This window comes from Ictidomys tridecemlineatus, chromosome 12 (assembly GCF_052094955.1).
Source record: "Ictidomys tridecemlineatus isolate mIctTri1 chromosome 12, mIctTri1.hap1, whole genome shotgun sequence".
NCBI lineage: Eukaryota > Metazoa > Chordata > Mammalia > Rodentia > Sciuridae > Ictidomys > Ictidomys tridecemlineatus.
Genome location: NC_135488.1, coordinates 118,887,551 through 118,903,200, shown reverse-complemented (window position 1 = coordinate 118,903,200; position 15,650 = coordinate 118,887,551). Strand labels below are relative to the sequence as shown.

General features: G+C 50.0%; 1 protein-coding gene across 1 annotated transcript in view; it reads left to right on the top strand.

Annotated features, from left to right (window-relative positions):
- Nucleotides 1-15,650, top strand: part of Trappc12 (trafficking protein particle complex subunit 12) — a 61,015-nt gene that overhangs the window by 22,146 nt on the left and 23,219 nt on the right. The window contains exons 4-5 of the mRNA XM_005327334.5: nt 7,095-7,208; nt 9,695-9,833. Coding sequence (XP_005327391.3) covers nt 7,095-7,208; nt 9,695-9,833 — 253 coding nt within the window. The remainder of the gene's footprint in view (nt 1-7,094; nt 7,209-9,694; nt 9,834-15,650) is intronic.

Below are 15,650 nucleotides of genomic sequence, written 5' to 3'. Positions count from 1 at the left end.
AGCAGCTGCTTTATGGACATAAATTTTTTTTAAAAAAACATATTTTAGTAGCTACAAAATCTGAAGCTATTGAGCCCTCTTATACAGAACTCTTTTCTGCATGTATGATTCTTTAGAATAAGTTTTAGAAAACAAATTACTAAGTCAAAGAGAAGGGTCAGTCTTGAGGCTTGTATTACATATTAGTTTTCAATAACAAGAGTGCACTTGCTTTAATATCACCTTCCTTCGTTGTAAATGTTTTTCTAATTTCTTAGGCTGCCAAAGGCATTTGCTTTTATTATTTTATTTCTTACTGACTTTTGTTAAACTGTGAATTTTGTATCTGCTCCACAGTTGATTGGATGTCTTACATGCTACAGTGATGAAATACTCATAGAAATTAAACAGCAGTGCACTGGACAAGGCCACTGCCCCAAGGAGCTTACCTGGTGGAGGGACAGGACGTAGTTCTAATTAAAAGTTAACTTAGAGCCATGCGTGCTGGTTTTAGAATTCCCAGATGCTCAGGAGGCTAAAGCAGGAGAATCGAGAGTTTGAGGCTGGGCAACTTAGTGAAACCCTGTCTCAAAATAAAATAAAATAGATAAAAGTGCTGGGATGTCCTTGGAGCCAGAACACCCCTGAGTCCAATCCCCAGCACCACACCTATGCAGAGCAGACTTGGAGTGCCACCCGCCTTCTGCTTAGGCAGAGTGCTGAGGCACGGTGTATGCCTGGAGCAGGACTCTCACCCTGTTTCCATCTGGGGCCCTTTAGGGGCATTTTTCAGTTTTTTCCCCCTTTCTACCACCACTACCCTTAGACCCACATGGATTATGCACTAAGGAGTAGATTCTGCTGGTAACACTCAACTTTGGGGACTACTGAACATTGTTTTCCGATTCTTTTATCTCCAAGAGCTGAACCCCGTCCCTTGGGGCCACAGAGAACATGTGCTCTGGTCTGCAGAGTGGGTAGTTTCACCGTGGGCTGGAAGGCACCTAGAAGGCAGGAGCTGTGCCAGGAGTTCTTGACTAGCTGGAGGAGCACCTGAGGAGCAGAAGTGACAGGTGGCAGAAGGGTGGGCGCAGCTAGAGGCAGGACAGGCTGCACCATCATCTCAAGCTCTGGGGTCACCAGTGAGACTCAGGTGAAGCCGATTGCATAATGGATGTCATTGAGCTTCCTGGGCCTGTGGCTGTAGTCCAAAGCTATACGTTCTGGTTAGTGAAAATCCCCTGTGCCTTTACCCAGAGGTGGGCAAGGCAGCTGGTGATGCAGCCTGAAGGGCCTGCCTGAGCTGGGAGTGCAGGACACCAGCAAGAGCTGAGTGATGATATCACAGGGAAGTGTTGCGGTCTGTGCTGTGCACTTAGTTAGTGCCTGGATTAATATTTGTGGTTTCTGTTCTAACTTTTATACCTAAACTTTTGTTTCCCAAACCTGGTTGCTTTACTTTTCTGACCGTTGCATCCCCATCCCTTCAGCGAGGACTTCCCTGACCTGTCACTTCTCACACTGCTTCCACGTGTGGCAATCAGAAGCTGAGTCTTTGGGCTCAAGGAAATGTCATCAGGATTTCTTCTATCCTATGACAACTTGGCCTTGCAGTGGCAAAGGAATGAGGTCACGTTTTTGGAGTCTCCCAGTGCTGTCCTAGAAAACTTGGTTTAGAGCTTTTGGACAATGCTAGGAGAGTGTCGCCTAGTCAGCCCAGGTGCACCCACAGCTCTTGAATGGTGTCCTGATTGTGATCAGTTTTAGTTTCTTAGAAGCTGGCACAAATTCAGATATCCAAAATAGGGTGTCAGACAGTACACAAGCAATGTCTGCACTGGTGCTGCTGACTCTCCTGCAGCCATTAAAAATCAGTATAGAGCTGGGGACACAGCTCAGTTGGTAGAGTGCTTGCCATGCATGCACAAGGCCCTGGGTTTGATCCCCAGGACCACCAAAAAAAAGGAAAGGAAAGGAAAAAGAAGTCACGGTGTAAGCCCCCACCATGGTGGGGCATGCCTATAGTCTAGCTGCGTAGGAGGCTGAAGCAGGAGGACTAGTTGAGCCCATGACTTCAAGACCAGCCTGTGCAATGTAGCAAGACCCTGTCTCAAAAAACAAAAGAAAGAAAAATCATGTTGTGAAAACTTTTGAGGATGCAAGAAAGTTTAGAGAAGAGGAAAGATAGAAACAGTACATGCTTAAAGACACAAGGTCACAAGGACACGTTGAGAACACGTCACTGTTGATGTTGCTTTCCTTTTCTGCTTCACCCCTTCCTGTCTCCTCCATTCCTGTGATGTGGATAAGGTGTGGGGGAGGAAGCCTGCGTTAACTGTCATTGTCTGAGCAGCTCACCTGGAGGACAGCAGTGTTGCAGAGGTGTTGGCACCTGTGACGATCCCACCAGGACCCACGGGCCCACCTGCTGCTTCTGCATTCTCAGAACTGTGCCACCCACTTGCCATCTAGATATGTCCATATCCTCCCTCATGCCCCTGCACTCCTGGGCTAAACTGGGCCCTTGTTTCTTTGCACCTGTTTCACTAAGCTAGCTCAGCGGCCTCTTTTCCACAAGATGCCTCCAAAAGAATTAGAAAACTAGATGCCCTCTTAGATTTCTCTCAGAGATCCCTTTATCGCAAGTTGGATTGCTATTAAGAATATCTGCCATTAATCTCTAGTGCTTTGCATGTTGCATCAGTAACGATATTTTTTCCACCATCACATAGACTCCAGCTCAGTTCCTCAGTGTGGGGAATGTGGTCCTCGTGGCTGCCAGCACTCGCACTCCCCTGCAGTGCCTGTAGGGACAGCAAGCTCCTGCAGCGTCGGCCCCTCTGAGCCCATCTGAGCCCGTCCTCACAGCATCAGGGGTCCCGCTACCTCCCATGTGGCCCATCTTGCACCCCGTCCTTCTGCTCCTGCCCCCAGCTTTGTAGCTGCCCGAGAGCACTCTGCTTCCTGAGCTTCTTGACTTCAGATGCCAGTGTCATGCAGGGCTCCTCCCCTGATGCCATGGAGTGCCCTTCTTGTGGGCTGCGCTGTCACATCCACTTGCACCCCATGTTCATCTCACAAGACATCTTGGGCAGTTTCTTCCCAGCCACATGGCCATGATGTTATGAATGTATGTTTGTGGGCACATGGGTAGGTTGTATAAGTGTGTTCGCACATGTGAGTGCACAGGGAAGTGTGTAAATGTGCTCTGTAGTCACCCTTACACCAAGGTCCTCGTGGCATTCCTTTCGTGTGCCAGTCAGGCCTGTGAGTCATGGTCCCCCTGGAGCGGCACTGTTTCTGTAAAAGAGCACGGTGTCCTCTAGGCTTCCTGCTGTACATCCTTGTGGCAGCTGCTCAGCTCCACTGCAGCCAAGCACAAGCCTCAGGCAGTGCACAAGCAAGAATCTGAGGCTGACTCCCGTGGACTCCAGGGGTGCCAGGCAGGACTGGCCCACCAGCACTTGAAGCTCTCCAGCCTGGGCTGCAGGGACATCCTGTTGACTGCTTCTCTCACTTTGACTAGGCCCCTTAGACACACCCATTGCTGCAGGGAGTCTGGTGCTTTCCCAGTGTGATAGAACGTCACCTGTGGCCAGCGTGCTGGGAAGCTGGTGAATGGCAGCACAGCCTGGCCTCACCTACCTTCTGCATAGCCTTCCTGTAGGCCACACCATCCTCCTGTGCAGCCCGTCTTCACTGGCCTCCCTCCTGCCCCTCATTCTCACCAGTCCCCATGCATGCTCCCCTACCCCCCCATTCCAAGGCTCTGCTCCTCCTGCTTTCTGGGCCAGTGCATACATGTCCCCAGTGTAGGTCCTTTCCTGCAGGAAGTCTGCCCCCAGGTCTCAGTTTTAAGTCAAGTGCCATTATGTATATCGAGAAAGTATCATCAAAAATTAGTAAAGGCCAGGCGTGGTGGCACATGTCTGTAATCCCAGTAGCTCAGGAGGCTGAGGAAGGAGGATTGTGAGTTCAAAGCCAGCCTCAGCAACTTGGTGAGGCCCTAAGCAACTCAGCAAGATCTTGTCTGTAAGTAAAATATAAAAAGAGGGCTGGGGATGTTGCTCGGTGGTTGAATGCCCCTAGGTTCAATTCCTGGTACCAGAAAAATAAATAAATAAAGTAAAAAATAAAGGAGTGAGAGGAAGATCAGTAGAGCAGAAGAGGGAGAATAGGAGAAAGAAAGGCGAAGAGGTGGTGAGGTGGAGTTGAGACCTGATTCCTGGCATGTGTGATCCTATCAGGTGCACCCCCCACTGTGTATACCTTAATGCTCTCAGGAGAATTAACACCCAGGCCTTCACGTCAACACCAGGAGTTATCCATGGTAAGGGACACCCATGGGAAGTGGGTCTAAGTATCAGATTCACAGAACTGTCCCAGAAGATTATCTCTGAGATTAAATCAGAGCAAATTAAGGAAAATAAGAAGTATAATACACAAGCTGAATATTTCCCTATGTTCCTAGGGGAAAAAAAAAACAATCAAGTGTCACTAACAGACAAGGCCAGAACGCTGACCTGGGGGTACACAACCAGCGGCCCAGGGTGTGGGATCTATCAGACACAGACGCAGAGCGGGCTCAGACTTGACAGATCTCTCCCTCTCTCTCCTTCACATTTGCAATGCAAAGAGAATATGCACAGCCACTTGTATTACATAAAGTGATTATTGCATAGAAATTTAGACTAGAGACAGCATTTGGAAAGCATTTTAGTAAATTATCTTAACCAGTCTAAAAATACTCGTGAGCTGTCAACCAGAACATGGAAGTCCTGCGTTACTTGAGTGCTCTGCTGTAATTGGGACACTTGGGAGGAACGCAGCCCCGACTTCCTCTGCACAGTTGACCAGTGGTTCTGCCTGGTTCCCCAGGCTGCGGGTGCTCTGAGGAAGCCGCAGCCTCTGGTGCAGGTGACTTCACATGTGCAGCAGCGGCTTTAGTCACAGAGAGCCTGGCAGCATGTGTGCTTGGCAGTCCCCTCGTGGAAAAAAGAAAACCAGTAGACACACCCTGAGGCCCTTGTTGAGTCATCCGCTTGATGTCTGCACCCTGCTGGCTGGTGGCACAGTGTGGCTGGGGCCCACCCTCAGGTGCAAGGAGCCAGGAGAGGAGGAAGCTTACCAGAGAAAACATGAAGGTACACCCATCCACGAGCAACCAGCACCCTGACATCACACATGGCACTATGAGCACCCAGAGCGATGGCACGCTCCCTCACTGCTGGCAGGAAGGCCAGTGGGACCGTCACCTTGGAAAGCAGTGTTCTGATGGCTCGCCCAGCAAGGAAACTGCTGTGTTACCTGCTGGGTGCTTTACCTGTAAAGTTAAGTGCTTACATCCACGTAGAACCTGCCTGTGGACGTTGTTTGACTCATGGCTGCCCAAAATGAAAGGCAGCCCAGAGGCCCTTCAGTAGGTGAGTGCAGGGAATGCTGTTCAGCACAGGAAATGAGGGCTTGCTTCAGGTCATAGCGGGTCAGTAGCAGCCCAGGCAGTCTTGAGGTTCCAGCCCCATGCCACTTGTTTTCCTCATAAACACAGTCTGGCGAGGTGTGCGCACACCCTCACACCCTCACCCACATGAGACAGCAAGAAGAGGTCCTCCACAGAGAGTGCTGGGCCTTGCTGACAGCCTTGAGAAAGACACCCACACCAAGGGAGGGCATCCTGGATGTGTGGGAGAGCGTGGGACTTCTCACTGCTCTTCACCTGGGCAGCGAGCTTTCTGCCTGGCACTGCACTTGGTGTTTGGCACATGCTGACATCCTGAGGTAGGGCCGATGGCCTCAGCTTCTAAACTCAGCAGACCCTGATCCCACAAGGTCCAGCAGCCCCCTCAGCCCTTAGCAGAGGCTCCTCTCCTGGCAGGAATCTCAAGAAAGGACTGCAGCAGCCCTTCAGTGGAGAGAGCTTTCATTTCAGAGCCCCCGCTCTGCGTCCGGCACCTGGAGCTCTGCCTGCCAGCCAGCAGGTGCACGCGTGAGCTAGTGGGTGGAAAGGCTGTGCCACATGTGCTGGCATATGTATTGCTAACTCCCTGGCTTCCTTGGTGTCTGATTGCCCCTGGGATGAGTATGGAACCTCCTGCATGGCCCGGCATTTTTAGGCTCCTCTTCACTCTCTGTCTGTGCCCCGGCCACCCTGGATTCATTTTTGCTCTAGCCCACTCTGTCCTTTGAGGCTGCCTCTGCCTGGAGGGTCCTTGGCTCCCTTTTGACCTGTTTCCCACTCATCCTGCCCACCGCCTTCCCCTTCCTCCACCCAGCCTGTACCCCCACCTGCCGCCCACACCCTGAACTGCCTCCCTGGTTACCTCCTCAGCTACACATGCACTCACCACTGTTGCCTGCTTGTGGGTGCTGCTGGGAGCAAACCGCTCACAGCCTGTTTGTCGGCCGGGTGCTAGGTGAGCGTGTGCTTGTGCAATGCCTGTTCCAGGCTTGTCAGAAGCGTGAAGTGTTCCCTCCCACAGTGTCTCACTCAGTTGCCTAGCAGCCTTCCTTTCTCTATTGGATGGGGAAGAAATGTTTTGAGCCCAAAAATGAACCCATATGTGGAGGTTGGCAGCCTTCTTAACCTTCCCAATGCCCCAGTTGCAGCAGAAGAGGCACCAGAAAGTAGGCTGTATGGATGGGTGGGCCATGGTGTGCTGCCTTAGCATGATGCGTTGACTATATTCATGTTGGTAAAAAAGAGCGTGGAACACATGAAGCCCCTAGTTTTATGATCCATGTACATCATATAGATAGCAATAAATATATCCAGTGCTTAATATAATATCAAATTATTATATTGATATTGACAGAAATCACAGGTAGAGCCATCTTGCTAAAAAGGAAACCAGTCCTACAGGTTGGGGGTCTGGGAGAGCTATCCAGGTAGGCTTCTCCCTGTGTTTTGTCAGTAACTTGCAAAGTTTTGTCATGAGTCATCTGGAACAGCACCTCACAATGGCCCTCCTGTTGCTAATCGTGTGCAAGGTTGGCGGTGGCACTGTCCACGTGCTGGCCAGGCAGCCGACCTTGCCCCATTATCAGTGCCTGTACAGAACTGCTTCCAGCAAGCCCACAGTGTGCCTTTGGTTCACAAATCCTATTGTGACTTACAGAGCTGCAGAAACTGGAGAGCAGCAGTCGACCTGTGTGGACGCCTTCTCACAGCCCATGGCCAAGGCTACGGCAAGAGTGGGCTGCCCACCAGCCACACAGCGGACTCGCTGCAGGTGAGAGCACCTCCACCACTAGGTCGCTGTGTTGTATTCCGCTTGTCATGGTTTGAGGACATAGGAAAGCCCATGGGCTCTCATGCCAGGCAGAGCAATTTGGGAACAAGACAGGGATTTTCGTTTTCTGAGCTTAATCTCTGCATGAGATGACTCATGTTCTTCCTTCCCTGGTGGTCTGTGTGTATTGATTCTGCCATGTGGCCCTGCTGTGCAGTGCCTCTGCTGCCTAGAGGCCTGGTGAGGGTGCTCTGCCCTCGCTCTCCTGGCAGACCAGGTCTGGCCTGAGGTGGGCAGGGGGCTTCCTACTGTGATGGAAACCAAGTGGCTCTGAAGGGTTCCCGAGGTGGGGAGTGGGCTCCACAGGCTGTGTGCTCGACCTGGAGCCAGCGTCCCTGCTCCGACTAGGGAGAAGGTGGAAAGAATGTCCAGGATGGAGCTGTGGCTGGAAGGGAGGTCCCCAGTCAAGAAGGAGCCTTCAGGTGCTCCAGTTCCCCCCTGCAGCACTGCGGCTTGAACCCAGAGGAGCTTTAACGCCCAGTGAAGCCATTCCCAGCCCTTTTATTTAAAAAATATAATCTCTTATATGCTTGGAAATAGATAAGAGAATAGAGTTTGTATTCTCAAAACACAAATATAAAATACTGTGCACAAGTACTTATACAATACATTATCATCAGCCATCCTCAGCCCTTTTTATTTTTTATTTTGAGACAACGTCTCACTAAGTTGCTTAGGGCCTCACTAAATTACTGAACCCTCAAATTTGTGATCTTCCTTCCTCAGCATCCTGAGTTGCTGGGATCACAGGACTGTGCCACCATGCCTGGCTGGGAGATTTCAGCTTTAATCCTAACTTTCTTGGGGCTCCCCAGAACTGAGATTATCACCAGATATTCCAAAGCTGTAACAAGCTTAGGAGAGCAGTAACTGGGGAAGCTGGTGGCCCAGATCCTGCAGGTGGGCTCCTCCCTCCTGGATCTCCCCAGGAGCCCGCAGGCATGGGCTGCACAGGACAAGCAAGGCCACCTTGGGTGCCCTTGCACCTCCTCACCCCTTTTGGCCCCTCCTCGCCAGCCCAGTCGCCGGCTCTTCCCTCCATGTCTCACCCCTGGCACCACCAGCACAGCCCCTCACTGGAAGGGTGCCTTGGCCCCTGCACTCGCCAGAGTGATCTGAAAGCACATGTAGATGGTCTCACCTTCCTGCTCACAAGCTGTAAGCACTTCCTGCCGCCCCAGGTTAGACAAGCCTCATCATCCTGCAGGCAGCTCCGAGCCTGCAGGCAGAGTAGAACAGTTACTGTGCTTGCTGTAGACCCTGGGCAGTTGCTTCCTAAGACCTCATTCCTTGGTTTTTAAAGCTTATTTCAGAAAAAGTATATTTAGCTATTTATTTTTAATTGATTTTAAAAAATTGATATATTTAGGATGAATTACCTGCTGTTTTAACATATTCATTGTGGAATGCCCAAGTCAATCTAATTAACATATCCATTATCTCATACATGTGTTTGTGTTTTGAGAACATAATCTACACTCTTACAACACATTGTTATCAAGTGGAGTCCCCATGTTCTGTTACAGACTTAGCTCTTACTCCTAACTATCCTTTGACAACGTCCCTCATTCCCCATTCCAGCCTTTGGTGAATAGCATCCTACTCTGCTTCTATGAATTTAAGTTTAACTTCCACAAACAGATCACACAGTATTTTTCTTCCTATGCCTGGCTTACTTTACTTGACATAATGTCTTCCAGATTTGTGTATAATTGTCACAAGTAGCAGAATTACCTTTTTTTTTAACTTCAGTAATATTCCATGGAATACATATACCCTAATTCCTTTATTCACTCATCCACTGACAGACACTGAACCTCATTTTTCTTGTCAGTGAACAGAGAACCACTTGGGTCATCTCCAGGGTTCTTTTAGTTCTGCAATCTGCCTCTGTGGCTCTATAATTCAGACCCCACCATTTTCCTACATGTGTCTCCATTCTGCCACCCTAGAGCTCGCTATGCTCGCCTGCATCTGGTACTGTCCACTCTGAGGCCATGGTCACACTGTCCTCCGCAGGCCCCTCCCCATCCTGTGGCCTTGAAGTCCTGGTCCTTCAGTGCTGCCCTCAGCATACCTGTTTATCCACATCATGCCCCTCCCCACCATCCCCACCCTACCACTCGGCATCCTCCTCTGGGAGGGTCTGTGCTTTCATCTCCTGACACCTAGTGTGGTGCTTAGCATATGAGCCCTGCTCAAAAAGCTTGTTAGAGTAATCAAATCTGGTAAAATCGTTTACACTAATGTTAGTGAACTCAGGAGTATTTCTATAAACTGTAAGTATTCAAATTGCAAAGGTAGGAAGTTAGCCCTTGTTTTGATACATTAGAAAACAAGCTCTGATAGCAGGTTAATAAGGAAGAGGACTTTGTGAACTTGATGTGTGAACATAACCTGTTGGTCCATCGTGTCTTGCGTTTTAGCTCTGGTTCGTGAGATTGGCCCTGCTCGTGAAGTTAGGCCTTTTCCAGAATGCCGAAATGGAGTTCGAGCCCTTTGGAAGTCTGGACCAGCCCGACCTGTACTACGAGTACTACCCACACGTGTACCCTGGGCGCAGGGGTAAGATGGTGCACTTGATGTTAGTGCCTTTTCGCATACTTCACTCTGCTTGGCTGTGCATAATTGGGTATCCTCCCTTTGCCTGTTCTGCCAGACCTGAAGAGTCAAAGCAATAGCCCAGCCATAAGCCTGAGCCTACAAAGTGATCTCAGCCAGTGTTATAAACACACCAACCTAGACAGAACACACCAGTGCGTCCTCGGGTCACTCAGGAGCCATCTGTTGCACCTGCTAGGACCCTGCAGCATGACTGGGTGTTAGGATTGTAAACATTCTCTGCTGCTCTCCACAGGAAAAGCCGATATCCCGTGGCCTGGTGCTGCATGTGCCTCACTGCCAATGAAGCAAGGCCCATCTTTTCCACTGGGAGCTTGCTCTGTTTTCCCCTAGTCTCTATTCCTGGCTTGTTTGTTTGTTTTTAATTAAAAAATTCTTCGTTGCTGTAATTGGACATTTAAACCCTTCCACACCACTAGCAGGAACATACACGGCATACCAACTTTAAAGCCATTTAGCAATTTCCTGAAGGTTCAACAAACACTTGCCATGCAACTTAGCACCGCCACTGTGCCACTTGTCTGGCTACCAGCAGCCTGTGGGCAGGGCCCATCTATTCCTGTTTATTTTAAAGCTCTGGTGCTGGTGCCATTCCATGGAGAGATCCCAGGAAGGACCCTTGTTTGAAAAGTAGCTTAGTCTGGAAGAAGGAAAAGGGAGCTTCAGGGAGCCAGTGTCCTCAAAGTGGGGCCTCCCAGAGGGACCCTGCATCCCCAGCACACCCGATGACCTTCCTGGGAATGTGCTTGCTGCGAGCAGCAGGAGCAGTGACGGGAGGCTAGGCAGTCTGGAAGGTGCCATCATGGGGAACCAGGCCTTACAGTCCTCTCCCTGTGGCCCACAGTTCTCTTTCTCTGCAGGTAGGTCCCATGTGCACCTGCCCTGAAGCTGGTCCATTCCATGTCTAATTTCCACTACTCCTCCCTGCCCTCACAGAGCAACAGCCATCTCTGGGGTTCTAGGACACTGTCCCAGCATGTGACTTGATTGGCCTCCCCGGTGCTGCCTTCTTTCTTTCTCATTCACACCCTCTAACCATTTGAGGCTCATCTTTAACTATAGGGTGATTGCAAACTGCCAGCCCAAAAGAGGAATGAGCCTTTGTCCCATTGAGTGGTTGTGACAGAAAATGAGCCTTAGTCCCGTGGAGTGGTTGTGACAGGTGGTGCTGGAACGCTTAAGGGCAGGGCTACATGGGAAAGTGGCGCTGTTCCTCTAGAGTGGGCCTTGCCTGCAGTGCTGCCAGCGGGCAGCGGTTCTGCCTTTTCTCAGGAGGAACATCTGTTTTCCTTCAGCGATGAAAAAACTTTGTCTCCAGTCTTTCTGGCTGCTCCCAGCCCTGTCCCTGCCCACTCCTCTGCTTCTCTGTGCCTTGCTGGGAGTTGGCAGCTGGTTTCGATGGTGATTTGTCTGCTACCAACCAAGCTCAGAGCTTAGAGCATGCAGACCCCCTTTACGGTGCTGAGCTCCAAGGCACCCTAATGCTGCTGCTGCAAGAAGTCTGGGCTCTTGTCCTTCAGGCCCAGTGATGTAGGTTCACAGCAACTGCTTACATCAGCTGCCCGAGCCCAGGACAGGTTAAGAGGAGTGGACAGACTCCCTGGGAGGTCTACCCCCACTGTCGGCAGCCCTGCTTCCTGAGTGCCCGGGGTTACCTGGGTGCTCTCTTCTGCGTCCTGAGAAGGGTTGTACTCTTGGCTGTCTTCACAGAGCACTTGGGGGAAGGGACAGGGCTTCCCATGAGAAAAGCCTCTCACTGAGGCCATTCTGTCCCAGGATGTGCAGCCTCGGGGCCACTTCCCACTCGGCTGGGGTTGGACTGCTGAGGGTGTGGATAAGGAGAAGCCAGTGACTATGCATCACAAAGCAGCTGATTCCAGTTCCAAAGGAGAAATATGTCACTTGAGCTAACGTGTATTAACATTCATCCACAGTATTACATGGAATGCTTACTAATTTTTCTTTTCATTTGCTGGAGTACCAAGCATAAATGTAAGTATTTGATTCATTCATTTCATTTTAGCTTGCAATATATAAGCAAAGTGAGTCATTAAAATGTGCTTTAAAAAGGAGATTATAGCAATACAAACAAATAAATAACCTTTATGAATGAGCTTTAATATATTTCATTTAAATATTGGACTAATTTTTAGTCATTCAGAACATTCATAAAAAGACATGTGATGAATCATGTGTAAAAATCATGAAGTCGTTGTTTTCACCTAAGAAAGGAACAGTATTTCTGTCATTTCCATCAGTCACACTCCGTCCCTTGAAACACAGTTAGATTTTTCCTGGCTCCGAGCACTGATGTCTGACCTGCCATCTGGAAGAGTCATGAGGACATGAGGCAGGCCAGCTTCAGAGCCCAGGGCTGAGGTCTGGAGGTTTGGGGGACCCGAGAGCCACAGGATGTGAGGGCCGCCTGGCCTGGTGCTCTGCCAGCTTCCCTGTCCTCTCCTTTCCCTTTTTCACTCTCTACCCCTTTCTTCTGGTTCTGCTCTTTACTGTCCTCGTGGATCATGCTCTCATGCTGCCTGCATGTCCCCAGGGCTCAGAACCATGTGTCGACCCAGAGCAGCTATTCACAGTGCACATGCTCTTTGCCAGATGGGACACAGCAGTTAGGAGGCCGTGCAAATCCCACTGTGTGCATCTGCTGGGTCCCCACCGTGCCCCCTAAAGATAGTACAGTTTCAGTTACTCAGACCTGACTCACCTACACTCCAGTCTGTGACCATCATGTGGTTCAGGAAGGTCCATGCAGGGGCATTGGCCATGCAGGTAGAGGATGTCAAAACCAGAAAAAAAAAAAAAAAAACAGTTTAGATTAACTTGCTGTGAGCCACTCTCATCTCAAGAAACTGGACTTGAGCTGCACAGTGATCCCACGAGCCATGTTCTGGGGGCAGAAGAGCAGACAGGTGTTCCTTGGCTGTCTTCCTGTCACTGACCTTGGACTCCAGAAGGGGCCCTTGAGAGTCTTCTTGTGGTGCACATAGTTCTACCCAATGTGCCTGCACCCTGCTCCCTGCAATGCTTGTGCCCAAGTCTGCTTGACTGCAATGGCGTTTTCAGTAAAAGCCATTTACTTTCATTCTATTCCACCCCTTAGGTCCCTTTGAGAAGCCCTGTTTGGGGGTATCCCCTATCTGAATTCACTCTATATTCAACAACATTTGAAACTTTCTAAAATGTAAACATTAAACAAAGACACTAGCTCTTTCATGATTGCTCCAGACTTCATCTTTCTTGTACTTGATGTCCTCTTAGTTGGACCGGATGTACTTTGTGTTGACAAACAGTAAGTTTTAGAAGGGCATTGTAGGGCTTCTGTGACCTTGTTCCTCCTAAATGTTTTCCTATGGTCTTAAGGTTTTTTGGGAGGGTGGGGGTACTGGGGATTGAACTCGGGGGCACTCAACCACTGAGCCACATCTCCAGCTCCCCCCACCTTTTTTTGTAATTTATTTAGAGAGAGGGTCTCACTGAGTTGCTTAGCACCTTGATTTTGCTGAGGCTGGCTTCAAACTCGGGATTCTCCTGTCTCAGCCTCCTAAGCTGGGATCATCACGCCCAGCCAGTCTTAAGATTCTTAACCAAGCATTTTTCTTCATGCATTTTTTTTCAACAATGAGAGTGTTTAGGGAAGGGTTTCTTTGCAGGGAGCGAGTGACCCAGCTTCCCTGTCCTGTGTGGTTCCAAACCATCAGCACCACTCCAAGGCTCTCCAGGAAGCCTTTGGAAGCCGTTTGCAGAGGAGACTTCTTGGTTAACCTCTGGTGGACTCCACCCAGCCTCTAATCACTTATACTTTGTTCTAGTCAGCTTTTGTGTCTCTGTGACCAAAAGACCTAACAAGAACTACTTAGAGGAAGGAAGGTTTATTTGGGCTCATGGTCCAGAGTTTTTCTGTAAAAACGGATGTACCCATTGGCATACCATCCTTGAGCCTCTCCCCATTCACCCCCCCGAAAGCCGTCACAACCATGAGCCTGTCACATATCCTTCCTGATCATGTCTTTGCATGTCCACTCCGCACGTGCATGTGTGGACACAGAGATCCAAACACGTGTAGAGAGCGAGCAAGAGTGTGTGCCTCTATGTGTGAGATTTGCTTTTTAAATACTCATCATGAGCGTGTTGTCTTAGTTTTGCTTTTTTCCCAGTCAGCATATCCATGCCTTCCACAGCCGCCCCGCGCACATTAGGGTCTTTCCAAAAGACTGAGCACCCTGCCTCTGAGTTTCTGAGGTCTAAATAGCCGCAGCCTTGTCTCCAAGCAACAGGTTGTCTCCAGGGCCACTCTCCACCTGCACAGCAGTGCACAAGGGCTGTGACCACTGCCAGGGCGTGCAGTACCCCTGCTGAACTGACCACAGCCAGGGAAGCCCCGCATCCTCGGGCTCTTGTCCTCAGGCTCACTCTTAATGCCTCCGTCGTTAGTTGAGGTTTATTTCTGTATTCTAGGTATTTGATCCTTTGTCACATATTTTAGGAGTATCTCCTCCTATTCTGGAAAAATCTTATTTCTAAACCTGAGAAAAGAGAATCTGATTTAAATTCATCAAGATAACATCTTTTATTTGTAGTTAGCACATTTTAGGGAGCTCCTGCCACATAGGTTTGTGCCAGGAGCAAGTGCAGACAGATTCTGCGCTGGCCTGGGCCTGGGCCAGGTCCTGAGACACAGGACCAGAGACGTTGCCAGACACACCCCAGGACTGCCCTGTACTTTGGCCTAGTTCATCTGCAGGCATGGGCACTGTGTGGGGAGCATGAGTGGTGCGTCCTCCCCAGGGACACAGCACCTGGGGGGCCACACAGAAACCCCTATGCTCACCTGCATAGGTGTGCCTTCCCAGCATGCTGTGGCTCTCTAATGGGAGTGAAGTGGACACAGAGGTCATCACGTTTCATGATTCCAGACACATTAGCTGAATTAGGCATTAGATGGTAAGTACTTGCTGTAGGATTTTTTTCTCTTACAACTTTCTCAGTAGGTTTTTCCTACTTAGAACTACAGCCCCGAGTTGAAGGTGACTTCTGGGTTGTGAGTGTGGCACTCTTGTTGGATGGACACACTCACAGTGCGTTTCCCTGCCGAGTGTAGCCAAAGGAGGGAAGCTGAAGGCACAGCTTTCCCTGGTATGCCCACCAGCCCAGTGGGGAGGAGATGGAGACAGGGAAGGCAGCACTGAGCAGTGGCCCATTCAGACTCCTGAGGTGGTGCCAGAGCTGACCTGCCACAGCTGGGCAAAGAGTTCAATGGGCTCCTTGCATGTGCCAGCCCGCAGTGGTGCCAAGTGCTGTGGGTTGGCGTCTGTCCAGCCACTCTGCAACCTCCTGTCCTTGTCGCAGAGAGGATGCAGCTGTCCAGCGTAGACAGCTGGTGAGGGAGGGGCTCCACACTGCTGGCCGCCCTGCCACCCAACCATGGCCCCTCGAATCCGCAGACTTCCCCTCTCCCTGCCCACCATGGCCTGGCTGAGTTCTGTGCATTTCCTCTAGCTTTCTGCAGCAGCAGCATGGGTTTGGAGTACTGCAGGGGATGGTCTGAAAAAAATTTTGACGGAGTATTTTCATTTAATGGTTTCTAAATGATTAACAAGAATGTTTCTACCATATTTATACCAACTTCACTTTTGACAGGTCAAGACTAGATGTGAGAATCTTTCACAAACAGATCCATGGAATCAAGTTTCCTTGGAGATTCTGACTGGCCTTTTCCTACCCGAGCACATTTCCTTGCAGGAGAGA